The sequence below is a fragment of the Urtica dioica genome, chromosome 3, assembly GCF_054948205.1.
Source record: "Urtica dioica subsp. dioica isolate 48M chromosome 3, U.dioica_male_clone48M_v1_H2, whole genome shotgun sequence".
NCBI classification, from domain to species: domain Eukaryota; kingdom Viridiplantae; phylum Streptophyta; class Magnoliopsida; order Rosales; family Urticaceae; genus Urtica; species Urtica dioica.
Genome location: NC_142758.1, coordinates 38,543,657 through 38,562,422, shown reverse-complemented (window position 1 = coordinate 38,562,422; position 18,766 = coordinate 38,543,657). Strand labels below are relative to the sequence as shown.

The window sequence follows — 18,766 nt, the reverse complement described above, 5'->3', positions numbered from 1 at the left end:
GTCCTTCATGCCTAATCCCTCCCGATGCTGGTCGAAGACCTTGTTCGCTAGGGCCTTGGTGAATGGATCTGCCAGGTTATCTACCGTTGAGATCTTCTTCAACTCCACGTCTCAGCGATGCGCGATCTCTCGAATCAAATGGTATTTCCACTCAATATGTTTAGAGCGCTTATGGCTTCGAGGTTCCTTTGAGTTAGCAACAGCCCCACTATTATCGCAATAAAGGGTCATGGGTTCGTCGACGTTTGGAACGACTTCCAAATACTTAAGGAATTTTCTAAGCCATACAGCCTCCTAGGATGCTTCACAAGCAGCCACATATTTTGTTCCCATTATGGAGTCAGGAATGCGAGATTGCTTAATACTCCTCCACACAACAGCTCCACCATTAAGGATGAACACAGATCCCGAAGTGGATTTCTTGGAATCCTTATCCGCTTGAAAATCGGAGTCGATATATCCCGTCATAGTCAGGTTAGTACCTGAATATGTAAGCATCAAGTTCCTAGTTCTTTGAAGGTACTTAAGAACATGCTTAACAGCAATCCAGTGCTCGGGTCCAGGGTTGAATTGAAAACGGCTAACTATGCCATCTGCGAAGCACATATCTGGTCTAGTGCAAAGCATAACATACATGAGACTTCCTACGACTGAGGCGTAAGAAATTTTTCTCATGTCTTCAATCTCTTGTGCAGTCTTGGGAGACTGGTCCTTAGAGAGTGAAACTCCATGCATAAAGGGTGTTTGGCCCTTCTTGGAGTCTTGCATCGAGAAACGATCCATCACCTTATCAATATAAGATGCTTGAGAGAGCGACAGAGTCTGGTTCTTCCGATCTCGAAAGATTTGGATCCCCAGAATGTACGCGGCTTCTGCTAGATCCTTCATATTGAATTGCTTTGCTAGCCAGACCTTAACCTCAGATAACTTATGAAATTCTGATTAGTCACAAAGACAAGATGTCGCACACAATGTGTTGACAATGTGTCGACTACTTGCTTGAACACAGATTATGGATAAACAACAAACAGTGCAATAAACAAAGTACACACAATATGGTTACCCAGTTCGGTGAAATACACCTACGTCTGGGGGCACTCTGCCAGTGGAAAGGATTTCATTATCTTGTAGTCAATAGTACACACAAGGTTTATATATGATTACAATCGTCAAATCAATAAAACCTAGAGACTATTACCACCAGTGAATACCTAGTCAGAGACTCCCCCTGAATTTGAGCTCCGTCTCAATTCCACCCTTCGAGCAACTGCTTGTGCTCGGATGACTTTCAGTCTTCAACCTTTCGTGAGCCTTCAATCACGAAAACACAAAACCCAACTCTCACAGACACTCAATCTTTGTTGAATAGTGTTTGAGAGAATACATCGCGATTAACAAAACACAAAGCCTCCCAGTCCGCCGGTCTTGCACGACTAAGAGCTCTAAGTGTTTTATCAAAAGCGTCACGGCTGCTAAGGGGGAGCGCATGGCTTTTATAGCAGCTGTACAGGCCTGGAAGTGAATCTAGGGTTTCCTTACCCAGCCTCATACGAATATCTCATAATAAAGTCACCAGCGAGGCAATATCTCACAATGAAGTCTCCAGCGAGGCAATCTGTCAATACTAGAAACTTGTCTGAAATAAAGTCTGTACACATGAGGAAAGATGTCTCACCAGAAGTAGAAGCATAACAACCGACATCTTTCCACACAACTTGCACTAAAAAAATAAAGCCAACAATCTCCCCCTTTGGCTATTTTTTAGGCAAGTACCTCCAGGAGCAGTTCTCATACAAGCGTCCTGACCAGAAGAGAGTCAAAATAAATGACCTCATGATGCCTCTTCCCTTGATTGCCTCAAAATAATACCAAAGGCAAGGATCGACCAACACAGAGGGAAGAACAAACAATAGCCTGAAAAGAATGAGAACTCAATCAAGCAGCAGTACATAAACCATCAAGAGTATGAGAATGAGGTCTTACACACCATCCAGAAAACAGTCTGAAACACAAAGTAAACTATAGCGAAAACCAAACATAAAGATGTCTGAAAAGAGGTTGGATAATACAGACCAGATCTTATATAAAAAAAAAAAGAGAGAGCATAATTAAATTGAGACACCATCATCATGATCACCAAGGTCATCCCGGGCACTTCTATTATCACCTTCATCGTTCTCTGAATCCTCAGCATCTTCAGAGTCCTCACCAGCATTAGAATCATCACCAGCATTAGCTTGGCCAGCCTAAGTGACGGTAGCAGTACTAGGAGGAGCAGTAAGATCTCGGACATGGGCTTCACACTTGGACTTCTTGTTGGAGAGAGTCTCAATAGTCTTTTTGAGAACCTCAGTCTCCTCAAGGAGTTCTTTCAGCACATTCCTCTGAACCTTATCAGTCATTGAGCTCAAATTTAGTTTGTTCCCAGAGATGTCAGATGTCGCGACAGAAGGTCTGACAAGGTCACAGGCATGTTTCCCCTCAAACAGTTTGTTTCTGAAGTTGAGAACACCAGGTCTTTTGCCCGCCACATCCGTACTTCGCAAAATATTCTTGTTTTGCTTGAGCAGGATACCGGTGATGAGGGAAGGGAAACCGATGGGAAGCTTCACTGCAAACGACTTGGCATGTTTTGCCAAGTGATCAAGGACAAATTCACCAAAATCAAAGGAGGAACGGGTACCTATCTGGTATATTAGGCATGCCAGATCCGCCTTGATACTCGACCCATGAGAAGATGGAGACTAGTTGGCGATGCCGATCCGATAGAGAATTGAGTATTTGGCAGTGAGATCTGAGGATGGCAGCGTTCCCTTGGATGGCCAGAATTTGGTTTCGTCACCAGTAATCTCTTGAGCAATGATGTCCAGAGAGGGTACACGATCAGCCGTAATGATTTTCCCTCGACCAAGGAACTCGTTGATAACACCAGGAGAGATCTCAAAGCAGTGTCCTCTGACGAAGACCTTTCTAAATTCTGCATCATCTGGAACATCGAAGGACGATGAGAGGTTGACAATGAATTCCTTCACCAAGGCCGGGTAGTAAACCCCTATGCTGGTAACAGTCCTGAGTATCTCAGCATCGTGCAAGAGCTCTGTGACAACATCGATCTTCAGAGCCTCAGCAGACAGTTCCTTTTCAGGAAAGATGGCTCTGTGATACACATACCTCCATTTCAGGACACCGTCTTCCTTATGAAACGAGACATTGTCCAGGGGAGTAGCATGAATATTCTTTGGGAACTTTTTCCCTCCCACAGATCTCTTGTTCCCTATTCCAAGAGAAATCACAGGTTCCTCTTCATCAACATCAGGGACCTCGTTGATAGGAGACATATGAGTCTCAGCAGGCTTCTTTCCACGCTTCTTTATCATGCGCATCTTTTCTTTCTTCTTCTTCTTTGCAGGGACGGGAACAATAGGAACACTTTCTTCCAACAACTTTCTCTTCTTCTTTCTCTTCTCCGACAGAAGAGTGGCAATACAAACATCGTCATCTTTCTGGACTTTCTCTTTGAGAGAGGCAAGAATATCTTCCCCAGCAACCTGACCTTGATCAGTCTCCTTCTCACGCCTAAGAGAGGAAGATGTTGGAACATCTTTCAAGACATCTCTACTTAATCCCAGAATACCGCCAATAACATCACTGGGAGGAGGCTCTTGTTCACCAAGGAGAGAGTTCAAAGTTTCACTGTCCTTAGGGTTCTCATCAGAGGGAAAAAGAGGTATCAGGTTTACCTTGCACAACCTTGTGAGGGCTTTCAATGGGAGACCCACCGGTGAGGGTTTCTTCTTCGGGAGCAGCGTCCTCCTTTCTTCTTTCAGAAGAACTAATGGAACTTACTTCTCCACTAATGTCAGTGATAGAGAGAGACGCTTTCTTGAGAATGGTATTTCTTGCGGAGGAGAAAGAGGGGTTCGCAGGAGGAATTGTTGACCCACTGATTGCACCTCCGGCCTGACCATCGGCGCGTTCACTAGATCGCAATCCTCGTACCCGGACTTTGTGCTTGTTACTCTCCTGTCCAAGCTTCTTTGTCTTGACATCTTTCCCCTTCATTGTGGTTTTCTCTTTCTTAGAAGGAATGGTTGTGTTAATGCCGCTTCTGGTACCAACCATTTTGAAGAGTAATTCAAGGAAACTGCCACACAAATAACCGTCGAGAAGGGAGAAAGCGCAAATTAGAGAAATAATGCACAAGAAAAGCGATGAAATGCAAGAAATTTCAAAGTTTGAACAAGAGGTAACTTCCCCGTCTTTCTCGAGAATGGAACCGTCTGCATGTATGAGAAATTGGCAAGTATCAATACGACGTCGTGACATGGAATGGGCCTTGATCCATCTCAAGCCCAAAGAAATAACAAGTGGCATTTTAGCCCGGCAATACAGTCGAATGGGCCAACCAGAAAAATGGGCCCATGAGAAAACTTTCACGAAACACACGCGAACAAAAATCAGAGAAGTACCAGCTTTGACAACACAGAGGATAAAACCAAAAATCCCTCCGAAATTCAGTAATTGCTATTGCTCAATCACACACAATCCTAGGGAGGATATGAGATTTTCAAACCGGTTAACATCCAAAGCCTTAGTGAAAATGTCTGCGAGCTGTTCTTCGGTGTGAATATATTCGAGTTTGATCTTTTTATCTTCCACAAGATCTCGAATGAAATGATGTCTGATCTCAATATGCTTGGTCTTGCTGTGTTGAATTGGATTCTTTGAGATGTTGATGGCACTAATATTGTCGCAGAATAATGTCATGACATCTTGTCCAACATCATATTCAGCAAGCATATGTTTCATCCAGAAGAGCTGAGTGCAACTGCTCCCTGCAGCGACGTATTCTGCCTCAGCTGTGGACAAGGAAATGCAGTTTTGCTTCTTGTTGAACCAGGAGATGAGATTGTGTCGAAGGTAGAAACATCCACCAGAGGTACTTCTTCTATCAACCGTGGTACCTCCCCAGTCAGCATCACAGTATCCCACAAGCGTAGAGGAGGTATCATAAGTATATAAAAGGCCAAAATCAGCAGTTCCTGAGATGTACCTTATGATTCGCTTGGCTTGATCCAGATGGCTAGCTTTGGGATTAGCTTGATATCGATCACACACACCTACAGAGTAGGCTATGTCTGGTCGGCTAGCAGTGAGGTAGAGGAGACTACCAATGATACTCATGTAGAGGCTTTGATCAACAGATTTACCATGTTCATCCTTAGTAAGTTTAACATGAGTAGCGGCGGGGGTCCGCTTGTGAGAATATTTTTCCAAGCCAAAATTCTTCACTAAGTTTTTAGCATACTTACTTTGGGAGATAAAGATACCATCATTTATTTGCCTGATCTGAAAGCCCAGAAAATAATTAAGCTCACCAACCATACTCATTTCAAATTCAGACTGCATTTATCGTACAAAAAGATCCACATCTTGTTCGACATTCCTCCAAAGACGATATCATCAACATAGATTTGGGCTATCATGAGGTTGCTATCCTCCTTCTTTATGAACAAGCTTTTATCAATTCCACCTCTGGTATAACCATTCTGCACAAGGAACTGAGTTAGTCTTTCATACCATGCCCGAGGAGCCTGCTTAAGGCCGTAGAGAGCTTTTCTGAGTTTGTAGACATGTTGTGGTGAGTTGGGATCTACAAAGCCTGGGCCACATAGACTTCCTCATTCAAGTACCCATTGAGGAAAGCACTTTTAACGTCCATCTGGAAAAGTTTGAAGTGCAGATGACAGGAGATGCCGAGCAAGAGTCTGATGGCTTCAAGTCTCGCAACAGGGGCAAAGGTTTCATCAAAGTCTACGCCTTCCACCTGTGTATAACCCTGCGCCACAAGTCTAGCTTTGTTTCGAGTTATATTGCCATGTTCATCAGATTTATTTTTAAAAATCCACTTAGTTCCAATGACATTCACATTGTCAGGTTTAGGAACTAGCTCTCACACTTCATTTCTTTCAAACTGAACAAGTTCCTCTTGCATAGCATTAACCCAATATTCATCATCAATAGCCTCATTCACATTTTTAGGTTCAATCTTAGAGACAAAGCAAAGATTACCAATCATCTCCAGATAGTTTACAGGGGGTTTTGGGCGAGTCTTCATTCCTTCACTAATCTCGCCAATCACCTCATGAGCAGGATGATTTTTCTGAATTCTTATGGAATGGATTCTTCTTTCAGTCACAGGAGGAGACCTCTCATCCAGAACAATGTCACTCACTTTGTCATCAACATCTGTCCCGACATTAGGGCTTCCAGAAGAGATGTCGTCCAAAGAGTTCTCAGCATCTGTCCTGACATCTGTGTTACTAGGAATAACTTCACTGTCATCATTAGTACTGTTAGAAACATCATGATCATTGTTTACCACCACATTTATGGATTCCATCATAGACTTAGTTCGTTTGTTAAAGACACGATAGGCCCGGCTATTTCTAGAGTACCCAAGAAATATACCTTCATCACTTTTAGGATCAAATTTTCGTCGAGGATCCCTGTCAACAAGGATATAACAAACAGAACCAAAGACATGGAAGTATTTCACATTTGGCTTTCTCCCCCTCCATAATTAATAGTGAGTGATGGAAGTACCTGGTGGAATAGTAACTCTATTATGAATATGGCAAGCTGTATTGAGAGCTTCAGCCCAAAAGTGTGCTGGAATGTCTTTGGCTAACATCATCACTCTGGCCATTTCTTGAAGGGTTCGATTTTTCCTTTCTACAATTCCATTTTGTTGTGGTGTGATGGGAACAGAGAATTCATGGGCTATTCCTTCTGTAGTACAAAACTTAACAAAGCTCATATTATCAAATTCCCTCCCATGATCGCCTTATTCTGATCACTTTGCCAATGCTTTCTCCTTTTTCTCTCTGAACCTTCTTGCATAAAGCTTCAAAAACAGCAACAATGTCAGATTTCTCACGGATAAAATCAACCCAAGTATATCTGGAGTAGTCATCCACACACACAAACACGTATCTCTTCCCTCCAAGACTCTCGACCTGCATTGGTCCAATCAAATCCATGTGGAGAAGTTCCAGAACACGAGATGTGGTAAAATGTTGCACCATCTTTTGAGACTTCTTGACCTGTTTCCCAATCTGGCACTCACCACAGATCCTTCCTTCAACAATCTTCAGATCTGGGACACCGACAATGGCCTTCTCATAAACAATTTTCTGCATGCTCCTGAGATTCAAGTGACCAAGCTTTTGATGCCACAATTTGGTTTCGTCAATCTTGGTCATAAGACAGTTGTTGGCCTGAGTGTTTGGGGCGGGAGTCCACATATAGCAGCTGTCACGAGACCTGGTTCCTTTCATAAGTTCATCATGTTTCTCTTTTATCACCACACACTTATCACGAGTAAAGTTGACACGCAAATTCAGATCACAAAGCTGACTAATACTGATAAGATTAGCAGTAAGACCTTCCACCAATAAAGCCTCAGTCAAGCAAGACATACCAGGATAATTTAGCTGACCTTTACCTACAATCTTGGCTTTCACTCCATCGCCGAAGGTGACATGACAGTTAGAGTAAGATTTTACGTTAGTCATGAAGGTATGATCACCTGTCATGTGGCGAGAGCAACCACTATCGAAGTACCAGTCGCTACCAGTGGACGCACTCAGAGATGTGTACGCGATATTGGCACGGTAGGATGTGTCTTTTACTCTCCATTCCAACCGAGTAGAGGGTTGTTGACGAGGAGGAGCATTTCTGTGAAAGAATTTTTTCTGATGGACATTTCTCCCATATAACCGATAGCAAAAAGGTCGAATATGGCCCCTTCTTCCACAATAATGGCAGACCCAACGAGGTCTATTGACAAGAGACCTGGTTGGTCCAAAAGGATATTGCTGATGTTGACGTTGAAGTTTGTCATCACCAGATGTTTAAGGCATGTTTCGTGACATCTGGTTAGTAAGCCTTTGGGGAACAAAAGTTGTGTGGGATGTCGAAGCACCATGAGTATATCCGAGCCCCTTCATGTTCTTTGCAGATTTACCAATGGTGAGAATTTTGTCAAGGCTGTCGGTGCCTGAGTTCAGCATCCTGACTGATTTAGTCATCTGATCCAGCTCTCCATTTAGCCGACTGACTTCCTTTTTCAGATCCACAATGGTTTCAATAAGCCTTGCCTTGTCTTCAGTCAGGGTGAGAATAAGAGCACTCTGTTTGTCGAGAATCTGGGACTCCTCAACCTCTTTGGTGTGCAAAGTATTGTAGGCATCATTCATGGCATCGTCAGATAGTTCTTCATCTAGAACAAATTTCTAAGAGCATTCACCAAATTCATTAGTAGATTCATGACTATGAATAGAGGCAGTAAAGGCCACAAAGTTACTTATCTGGTCGGAGTCTCTATCTTCATCTTCTTCATCCGATAGAGTGGCGTTGTACCCCTTTTTTTGTTTCTTGAGGAAGTTGGGACACTCCTTCTGAATAAGTTTGAAACCTTCACATTCATGACATTGAATACCTTTCCCTTTTCCGGAGCGTTCACCACTTTTACCATTCCTGTGAGGGTTAATATTCTTCTGGAATCTTTGTTGGAAATTGTCTTTAACATCTTGCGAGACATTTTTCCCATTCATCTCATTGAGTCTCTTCATAACTCTGCTATAATTTTTTGCCAGCATAGCTATAGTATCGTCAATATCATTGTCAGAATCCGAGTATACATGTTCCTTTTGTTCATGAACAGAACTTTTGAGTGCCATTCCTTTGTGTTTCTTCTCCATCTTCGGCAGCGAAAGCTCAAATGTCATGAGGGATCCCATGAGTTCATCAAACTTCAGAGTTTTAAGGTCATGGACTTCTTCAATAGCAGTGATCTTCATTTTGAACCTTGGTCTTAAAGCCCTCAGAGTTTTCCGAACAAGGTCTTCATCGGTCATGGGTTTCCCGAGAGAGTAGGATTCGTTGGCAAGGTCTCGGATGCGAACATTGAATTCAGCGACTGATTCATCTTCAAGCATAGTGAGGGCTTCAAAGTTATTTGTGAGATAATGCAGCTTCTGCTCACGGACTTTTGTGGTTCCCTCATAGGCAACAGCAAGAATTTCCCAGGCTACTTTGGCACTTGTGCAGGTGTTTATAAGCCTAAAAACATTTTTATCAACTCCGTTAAAAATGGCATTGAGTGCACGAGAGTTACCCAGAGCCGCCTCATCTTCAATAGGGGTCCAGTCATTTTCGGGTTTTGGACCAGTAGGGGCTGCTTTATCATCAACACTAACTGGAGCTTCCCACCCGTGTATCACAGCTTTCCAAGTTCTGCTGTCCAGGGACTTCATGAAGGCGCTCATGCGGGCTTTCCAGTAACCATAGTTGGTTACATTGAGTACTGGAGGGCGATTGACCGAACCTCCATCTCTGGAACCATCCATATTTGGTAATCAGAAAAGGAAAAATCTAGGAAACCACCAAAAGATCTAGGTGCCTGCTCTGATACTAATTGAAATTCTGATTAGTCACAAAGACAAGATGTCGCACACAATGTGTTGACAATGTGTCACGACCCGCGAGCAACAACTCGCCCATGAGCCACGACCGATCAACTCTCATATCATACATATTAAACAATTGATCATAATACTTTTATATATGGGAAATTTTTCGCTTTTATAACTTAGAGTCTTATAGCGACTCCTATACAAATACGTTCCGGAACGTTTTAACAAAAGATACTAACCCCCGGTTAAGAAACCCCATAGCCCATAGGTCAAGGCAATACGCGCTCGGTCTCGGTCTTCATTTCTGTTGCTCACATCGCCGCCTTACCCTTATCTACATTACCAAGGGTCATAAAGCTATGTGTCGATTGACTCAGTAAGCGGGAGTCTAACCTATGAAAGTAAAACATCTACTGCAGAGCCATGTGATGTGCAAACAATCACATAAGAATGCAGGGGACATTGCCGCTAATTCTATAGCATGCATAATGTGTGATCACATCTTAGCTAACACTTGTCACTCCGCAAGGTTATACATTTCTCTGTTCTAACCTCCGGAATGGCAAGAGACCAACTTCAGACTTCGAGGAGCCGTCTTCCGCTGGACTAGAGTTTTCGTTTTGTCTAGGATCCACTAGTGGTACCATTTCCTTTTCATTATGACGTCAGCGCATACTGGGCTCTGACTGTAATGAGCTCGCGAATCGCGACCTTCACCCATTCCACCATACGGTGCCTGCATCAGCTACCGTCGAGTCTCCAGTCCCGCAATGAGCTCGCGAATCGCGACCTTCACCCATTGCGTAAAGAGTACTCCGCGCACGGATTTTTAAATCCGCTTCATACGAGGACCAACGACAACGTTTTTAATCTTTGGGTACTCTAGCGTATAGAGTACACAACTAAGCATATACAGGAGAGCGTCTCGGGTTAAATCCCGAAAGAATTATTGTTTCCCTTTCATGCTCGTTAAGTGTTTTCGATTGAAGACTCAGGACGTGACTCCTGGTACTTCTACCCTCGGCTCGAATCCGAGAGTCCAACCTGCTCTCCTGTCACCTCAGATCAAGCCAAAGTCTATGGTTAGCAGAGGGATCTAACTACAACAAAGTAGCGACGTGGCTGATTCAAGTTAGCGTTTGAACCTATGGGTAAAAACCCAACTAAAATTTTCCATAAAGAGTGGCCGAAGCCTTAATCTTCATTGTTTATGTCTTTTAAGGCTTTTCCTACTCTTTATCATTACAAACACGTAAATGCACATAAACAGGATTATTCCCTTGGTAAGTAGTTGACTTATGTATCCATGCTTACCTGGAATAGCTCGACAGAAAGTTCGACAACTTCCGGCGATGTCTTGATTTTCACGCTCTCCATGATACTTGACACTTGTCGAAACGTCAAAAGAAGAGTTAATCGAGCTTTAACTTCGATAACTCTTTTCTCGAAACTTCAAATTCCGACTTCGCTATCTTTGACTCTGTAGGTTCCCGCTCGTCCGTCTAAATCTGTAATCCAGATCGCGGAATCCGATCACGAGTCAATTCCTCAAATTCCAAACTCATATGAATTCCAAAATTCCAAATCCGACCTCTCGACTCAAAAACCCGAACCCAAACAAGTCAAGCAACCAAACACGGGTTCAAACTAACTTGTCACAAAATCCTTAGACTTGTCATTAAATCCACATTTCAAATTCAATTCTCAAATCAATTCTCACGTCTCAAAATCCCTAACAATCTAGAATAACTCAACATCACAAAACAGCCAAAGCAAATTACTAGCCAAACAAGTCTCACGGCCAAACAAAAGAATGCTCACGGCCAAAGGCACACACACGGCCAAAAATTTCAACCACACGTTCATAATTTATAGCTTCAATACCCTGTTTTCAAAAATTCATAACTCACTCAATTCTTAAAGGATTTATACATTCTTGGTCATTTTAGAAACCTCATAATGTCTATTATCCAGAAAAAATATCAACAAATCCAAATTAAATCAATACCGAACTGTCCACGTCAATTTACAGAGGCTGTTCATAGCGAGCTCAAAATCCTCAAATAATTCAAAATCGACTCAAATACACAAATCCGAGCTAGGAACATCATTAATCAAGCTCAATGAACATCACAACCAAGCCAAAACCTCAGATTTCACTCGGAAATCAAAACCCCCAAATTGAGCTATGAACCCTAGATTTCAATCAAACCAAGGAGATGAAATTTCTCACCGAATCAGCGAAATACCATTCATCCACTGCTTCCTCGTCCTCTTCCCGGTAATCTCCCCTTGCTCCGACGTCCCGGTGGTCCACGGCGGTCTCGCTCTTCCTCTCGGTGGCGCGCGCGGTGGAGAGCTCGGCTGGAGGATGATGACGCTCGACGAGGAGAAAGGAAGAAGAGGTTGAGGTTGGGTGCTAGTGAAGAGGATCGGTGATGATGGCCGAGCAAGCTTTTGTTGCTTGAATTTTTTTTTTCTTCTTTGTTATCTTTTGTAGGTGATTCGCGTGAAGTGGGAGAAGAGAAGATATAGTGCACGTGAAGAAGAAAGAAAGAGAAGAGAGAGAGAGAGTGGCCGAAAGAGATAAGGGAAAGGAAGGATAAGATTTACACGTGGCAACTTCCCATTGAGCCACACATCTCCTCAAACAACCAGCCATAAATCTTTTTCTTTCACTCCCGTCCCTCACTTTGTTGCACTTCTTTCCAAATAAATCCTCTCAAACTTGTCCTTAATTAATAAAAAAAATAATCTTGAAAAATAATCGAGAATTTCTTATTAATTCCCGTTATTTTAAATATATTTAATGGATTTCGGAATTTATTTTCACTCTTGAGATTTCCAATCTCCGAATATGTTCCGAATAATTTTATTCGGAAAATAATATCGAGTTTACTCGAATATTGTTATTCCGAAATTTCATCAACCTTAAATATATTTATTTTTTTTTCAAGATATTTAAAATTTAAGGGCGTCTCATGTGCAACAAGAATTTGATTCAAAATAAAACTCGTTTATTTTATTCAAATTCATAAGTCGAGCGTTACAAAAGTTTGTATATTACAATCTCTACCCCCTTAGAAGAGTTTCGTCCTCGAAACTTAGAACAAGGCAGGGTATTTCTTTTGCATTTCGCTCTCAAGCTCCCAAGTGGCTTCTTCTGTGGAGTGTCTTTTCCATAGTACCTTGACCAGAGGCATAGTCTTATTCCTCTATACTTTCTCTTTGTGATCAAGAATCGCAACACTAGGCTCTTCATACCTAACTTCAGGAGTTCGGTGAAATACACCTACGTCTGGGGGCACTCTGCCAGTGGAAATACTGGAAACTTGCCTGAAATAAAGTCTGTACACAGGAGGAAAGATGTCTCACCAGAAGTAGAAGCATAACAACCGACATCTTTCCACACAACTTGCACTAAAAAATAAAGCCAACAAAAAACGTAACAACTTACTCACGTCATTACCTATGAGTAATATATCATCGACATATAGTACCAGAAACACAACTTTGTCTTGGTGTATTAACTTGTAAACACATGGCTCAGCTATTGACTGCTCGAAACCGAAGCTCTTCACAGTTTCATCGAATTTAATATTCTACGACCTAGATGCTTGCTTCAATCCATAAATGGATTTAAGCAACTCACAAACCTTAATCTTTCGATATTCTTTCACGAAATCGTCTGGTTGAGCCAATATAAATTTATGTTTTTTTTTAGCAAGACGTGGTTGTACACACTTAATTTTGTAATACAACATGATGCATTCTTTGAATCCGGAAAATAAATGATGAAAAAAATATACAATTATGTGTTCTCGTGCTCTTTTGAAATTTCAACTTAGATAATTATGTTACCAAAAACATGTGCATATATGTACCCTCCCTTCCCTGTATATTGTGGTTTTTTTTTTATATTTATCTATGCGAACAAAGAGTCGACAAACGGATTGTTTAAATTAAAATTCCATTTGTTAAAAATAATGGTGCTTGTTGACATGACGTTGATCTCTGGCCAAATCTTAGGAATCACGATACAGGCAAAATATTTGGCTGATGTATGGGATCAGATAATGCGTGAAAAGAATCAACCAACAAAACCTTATTCTGAATTTTGAAAAGACAAGTTTTTTTAAATTAAATATTATACTTGAAAAAGGCACCAAAAAGTTATGCGCAAGAGAAAGAAAATAAAAGCTTTAATTTACACGAGATTAAAAAGATTATTACATGGATGATAATGAGATTGAGAGGCAGCCACTAGTTAGCTTAGCTATGATTTGCCCAATAATCTTAGTCACTTGTATGGAATTTTATTTGCAGCTTGAAGTAGCGCCACGTGGACACAGCACATAGAAGCCAAGTGGTGACACCCCAAATGACTATTTCACACCTACCAATAATAAAGATAGACTAGTTGCAATAATAATACAGGTGGTGACGTGGATGTCTGAGATCATAATGACGAGGTTCGAAAATTCAAGATACAAGGCCCTTAGTTCTTTCTTGTGCTTTTTCTAGAGATTATTCAACTCGTCATTTCATCATCTTCTCACCCACCTTTAAACGGCATTTTATAGGGTCACAAAAGCAAAGGAATGTTCAAATTGCTTTGGATTCAAACGGCTAAAATATTCCTCACTATGGATTAATTACGCCATTGCAATAGTGCCCAAAAGCACGACAAACTTTTGTTGTTACCACACAAGATATCGAGATTCTAGATCTTCTGTATTGTCAATATTCAAAGTTATTTATTTAATATTATTATTGTGTTGAAAGTGAAACCAAGACAATAATAATAAATAAATAAATAATTTTTAAGCAAAGGTCTTGGATTTCGACGAGCCATACATATTTAAACAATCGCAAGAAGATTTTCTCCGACTTCTTTCATGTCATCATCCAATATGATAAATTTAAATTAGTCCCTAGTTTCTCAAACAAGACTAAACAAGACTGGAATCTCAATCGATTAATTTTCCACGAAAGCGAACCACCATTATAGTAAGTACTCAAAAGTTGACATAGTCAACATAGTGACTTTTTTTTTTTCCCTCTCAAGAACGACTTGTTTGTCACTGTGGTTTCAAGTTTCAAGTACCACCAAAGAAATGTATTACTTCTGATTCAAATCATTGATATTTTTTTATAACTTTTCAAAAGCAAGATTTTCCATGTTGAGAATCTTAAATAAATAAAAGCGCTAACCTGCCAATGAGCAAAACGTTGATGTAGAAACCAGAAGGAAATATATACACAAAAGGCATTGATATTTGACTGGTCCAAGTTCACTATACAACTCAAATTCTGTTCCTTCTTTGCGTAAACCACTCCAACGCAGAATTGGAGCCATTAACAAATAAAGGGCTTCAAAGCAAACGTGAATTAAAATGACGGACATTTACAAGGATTCAAGAGTGGTTAAGAGCTAAAAAAGGCTAGGAATATAGATCAGATGGGTGGTTATATGCAGAGAGCTAGACGATAACTGTATGTACAATGGCTAGATATTAGAGAAAGAGAGAGAGAGAGAGAGAGAGCTAACTAAGAATAAGACCTAACCAATCCGAAATTAACAAAGGATCTAGACTTGAAGAGGCCGCCGAAGAGGAACCTGGTTGGAGATTCTTGAGAGCCCGGTTTGACCTCTTCCGGGTTGTTCCCTTTGACTTTGAGTATGGTCTGTCCGATCGCTTGCCTGATCGAATCGATGGTCTTGGAATCGACCGCGTAACCCGACGCGTCGCTCACGTAAAATGTGTTCATCGCTTTGCCTCCTTTTGTTGATACCTCGGCCCGGGTCACGGTCAGGCTGTTCTCCCGGAAGATTCTAGTAACGTCCGACAGAAGCCCCACTCTGTCCGTCGTGCAAAGCTCCAGCTTCAAACCCTAAACTTCTTCGGTTTCAGGACATGGCCTAAAAAAAAGGGACTATGAACAAACAAACATACATACCTCCGAGACTCTTCTCTCGATAGCTGCTTCGAGGCATTGTATGACTCTCTGCCTCTCGGCCTCCGACTTCACTGGTGACCCGTCCACATGCCTAATGTAATATTCCTGCAAAAAAAACGTTTTTTTTAATAAAATAGTCAAAATTACGTTTTTCTAATATTTGTTTTGAAGTGTTCAATAAAATTTGGTTAACAAATTTATTGACGTCTCGCACTTGCATTTTTGTAAATTTTGAATATTAAATTGGGTATTTAGCTAGAAAATTGATTTTGAAAAGAAAAAAAAACCTGATAAGCTTGAGGTCCCTCGGCATCAATGCTGGCGTGGAAGACGACGTACATCATGTCGGTGAGAGTACAAACGGTGTCGAAGAGAAGCTTGGGACGGTCTTTGCAGCGGATGGTGACGGCGGAGTAGTCCTTGTCCTTCCAATTGACGACGCTCACGTCGGGGCGTTGCTTGTCTCCCAAGTCTTCTTCGCAGCGGTCGTAGTCGCGGTCGGCGAACATCATCTGGTGGAGCCGGCGGTCCGTGTGGGTGCTCTCGTGCGACGACACCACGGTCTTGGCGCCGCTCGACCCGCCGGTGCTTCCGCGGAGCACGTTGCTGAGCAGGGCTTTGACCCGCGACAGCCTGTCCGGGTCGACCAGCCCGCACCCGGACTCGTGGTCCGCGACCCGCATCACGGCCGCCACGCGGGCGTTGTGGGTCCACACCTCGGCGCTGACCACGCTGCACTTGAGGTGGGTCAGCACCGCAGTCACCTCCGAGAGGAGCCCCGGGCGATCGCTCCCCGTCAGCTCGATCGTCGTCGTGTGGTCCTCCGACGATTGCCTCACGATGCCCACCGCCGATCGGATGGTGGTGGACGACGCGAAGCACGATTCTGGCCCCAGCGACTGAGGTTTTCGAAAGAAAAAAAAAAATCAGGTTTTGAATTTAAAGTGAGATGACGACATTATTATTCGGGTTTCGGTCACCTTTTGAATGTATTCCAAAACCCCTTCGTCTGTGACCTTGTTTCCGTCTTGATCCGTGACATTGAACACTGGTTGAACAGGACCGAGGATCAGATTATTTCCTGAATTCGAATAAGGAAAATAAAAAATAAAAAAAATAAAAATAAAAGTTATAGAATTGGGGTTTTACCGTCCATGAACCAACATCCATCGGAAGATATGTAAGCCTTGGTTATGCTGAGATTGAGATCTGTGAGGACTTGAACCACTTCTAGAAGGATTCCGTGTTCGTTGGCACTATCAACCTGAAATCACATGGGAAAGAAAAGAAGAAAAAAAAAAAAGTAAGAAAAGGGAATCGAGAGTGAAGAGAGAAAAAAATACAAATTTCCACGAAACCCACACCTTAATCACGGTAGCATTCTTGCAGGATTCGTTGTCAATTACAACCCTGAAATTAAAAATAATTAAACAATTCGCAAGTCGGGTTTGTGAAGAAGAAGAAGGACAGGTTTGAGGAAGATTAGAAAAGCGTACCTTGGTGGGTTCATTCTTCGGATGAGTTTCTCATACTCGTCGTCCATGTCATTAGAGAAGCTCACGCTGAACTCTGGAAAAAAAAAATCGGAAATTAGAAAGGCCGTCAAGAACAGGACTAACATTACAAATGAAAATAGAGAGATTTTGAACAGCTTGTGCGAGATATGAAATTGATAATGAAAGCCATTAAAATCAAAAGAACAGAGCTCGAGAAACGCGAGAGAGAGAGAAAGAGAGTGAGAGATTATTAAAACTAACCCATATTCCGAGGAAGTATTGTTCTGAAGAATTTGCGAAGAGAAAAGAGCACAAATAGGCTGGTTTTGGTTCTTAAGAATTAAAGAAGAGAATGAAGACAAAGAAGAAGAAGAAGAAGAAGAAGAGGGCTTGGCTGGTAAAGCTATCAAGTAGTCGTTTTATATATGTATTATTTATATACGTATAGATATATACACGCCCACGCACTTCTGTTTTCCATCCCCTCTCTCACAAAGAGGAAACAAATCAATTAATGGAAATTTTTCAATGGACCAAACTGAAATAAAAATAATGAGTAATTTAAAATAGGGAAGGTAATTAATTGAAATTAACATTTTCAAATAGAAGCTGAAAAAGAGATTCTATAAAATTAGAATCCGACTCTCCCCTCCGACACGATACTCCAAAACCTGCAAGTTTTTTGGAAAGTACCATAAACACTCCCACCACCACCTTACCCTAGCACACAGGAAAATATGTATTTTTATTCCGATTTTATTAATTCTATACACATATTTTTTTAATATTTTATATCCTATGTACACTGTTTTGTGTATAATGACATTTTCTAGACATATATCTTTTTTTAAGTTGACTTTAAAATTATATTCAAAATTAACATCTGCTCAACTTATTATTGGAAACCAAAACATACAGACCCAAATAAAGGAAATTTCATGCAAATAAAAAAAAAAAATAAAGAAGGAAATTTCTATATAAAAAAAATCAAGAAGGAAAAAAAAAAAAAAAAAAAAAGGAGACTCAAAATCGAGAATAATATTTTATGCAATTTATTCTCTTGCTAATTTTTGTTAGGATTTTCATTCTTTATCTTTTTGTCGCGTTTTTAGATTACTGTCTCTCTCGAAAAATTGGAGTCAATGACTAGAAAATGTTTCAATGGTGGATTGATCTCTTTGTGTACCTATAAATTTTTATTTTCTATGTTTCAAATTTTTAATATTTTAAATTTAGATACCTCTTTACTAAAATAGGACCTTAGTTCCGAGTAATTATCGTAGATACGAGTCACAAATATGATACTTAAATATGTTGTCTTTTTCTATGGACATGAATCTTTGATGGTGTTAAATTCCTTTGTAGATGTATTCAAGAATGTGATGCGTGATGGACTAGAAAAATGGTAACCTCACTTGTTGTTGCAATTTTGTACCTGATTTAATAATAATTTTGATTGTATTTTTGGTCTTTTATCCTTTATTAATATATTCTTGCTAATGAGCGTTTTTTATATATTAAAATTGAGAGTAAGATTATATAAGCAATATTTGAGAAACCAAACTCAACATTAATGCAACTTATTCAGCCAAGCCGTTCAAAATCTCATTTTCCTTTTTCGTCTTGATGTCTCTCTTGGTGTCCTTCAAATAAAAATAATTCATTATTTTATTTAATTAATAATTCATATTTATTTTAAAATAAATTAATATAATTAAATTGGTTTATTTTGATTGGAGGGACGCTGAGCGAGACACCAAAAAGAGACAGATGATCCGGATTTTTTAGTCATGAAAGATGAGAATGAAAATTAAATTGATTATGTAGTTA

General features: G+C 40.8%; 1 protein-coding gene across 1 annotated transcript; it reads right to left on the bottom strand.

Annotated features, from left to right (window-relative positions):
- Window positions 1–14,738: 14,738 nt before the first annotated feature.
- Window positions 14,739–17,643, bottom strand: ACR4 (ACT domain repeat 4). The gene is made up of 8 exons (XM_089609581.1): window positions 17,198–17,643; window positions 16,937–17,009; window positions 16,805–16,850; window positions 16,590–16,704; window positions 16,421–16,488; window positions 15,728–16,339; window positions 15,441–15,545; window positions 14,739–15,374 (listed from the first exon to the last, which is right to left on the bottom strand). Exons 1-8 carry the CDS (start codon window positions 17,199–17,201, stop codon window positions 15,030–15,032), a joined length of 1,368 nt encoding a protein of 455 aa, XP_089465707.1. The 5' UTR covers window positions 17,202–17,643; the 3' UTR covers window positions 14,739–15,029.
- Window positions 17,644–18,766: the final 1,123 nt, after the last annotated feature.

Bases quoted from the DNA above. Each gene is read 5' to 3' on its own strand.
- ACR4 (XM_089609581.1), bottom strand. The intron at 16,851-16,936 runs GTACGCTTTTCT...TTTTAATTTCAG, and splicing joins CGAAGAATGAACCCACCAAG to GGTTGTAATTGACAACGAAT. The intron at 16,489-16,589 runs GTAAAACCCCAA...CTGTTCAACCAG, and splicing joins TGGATGTTGGTTCATGGACG to TGTTCAATGTCACGGATCAA.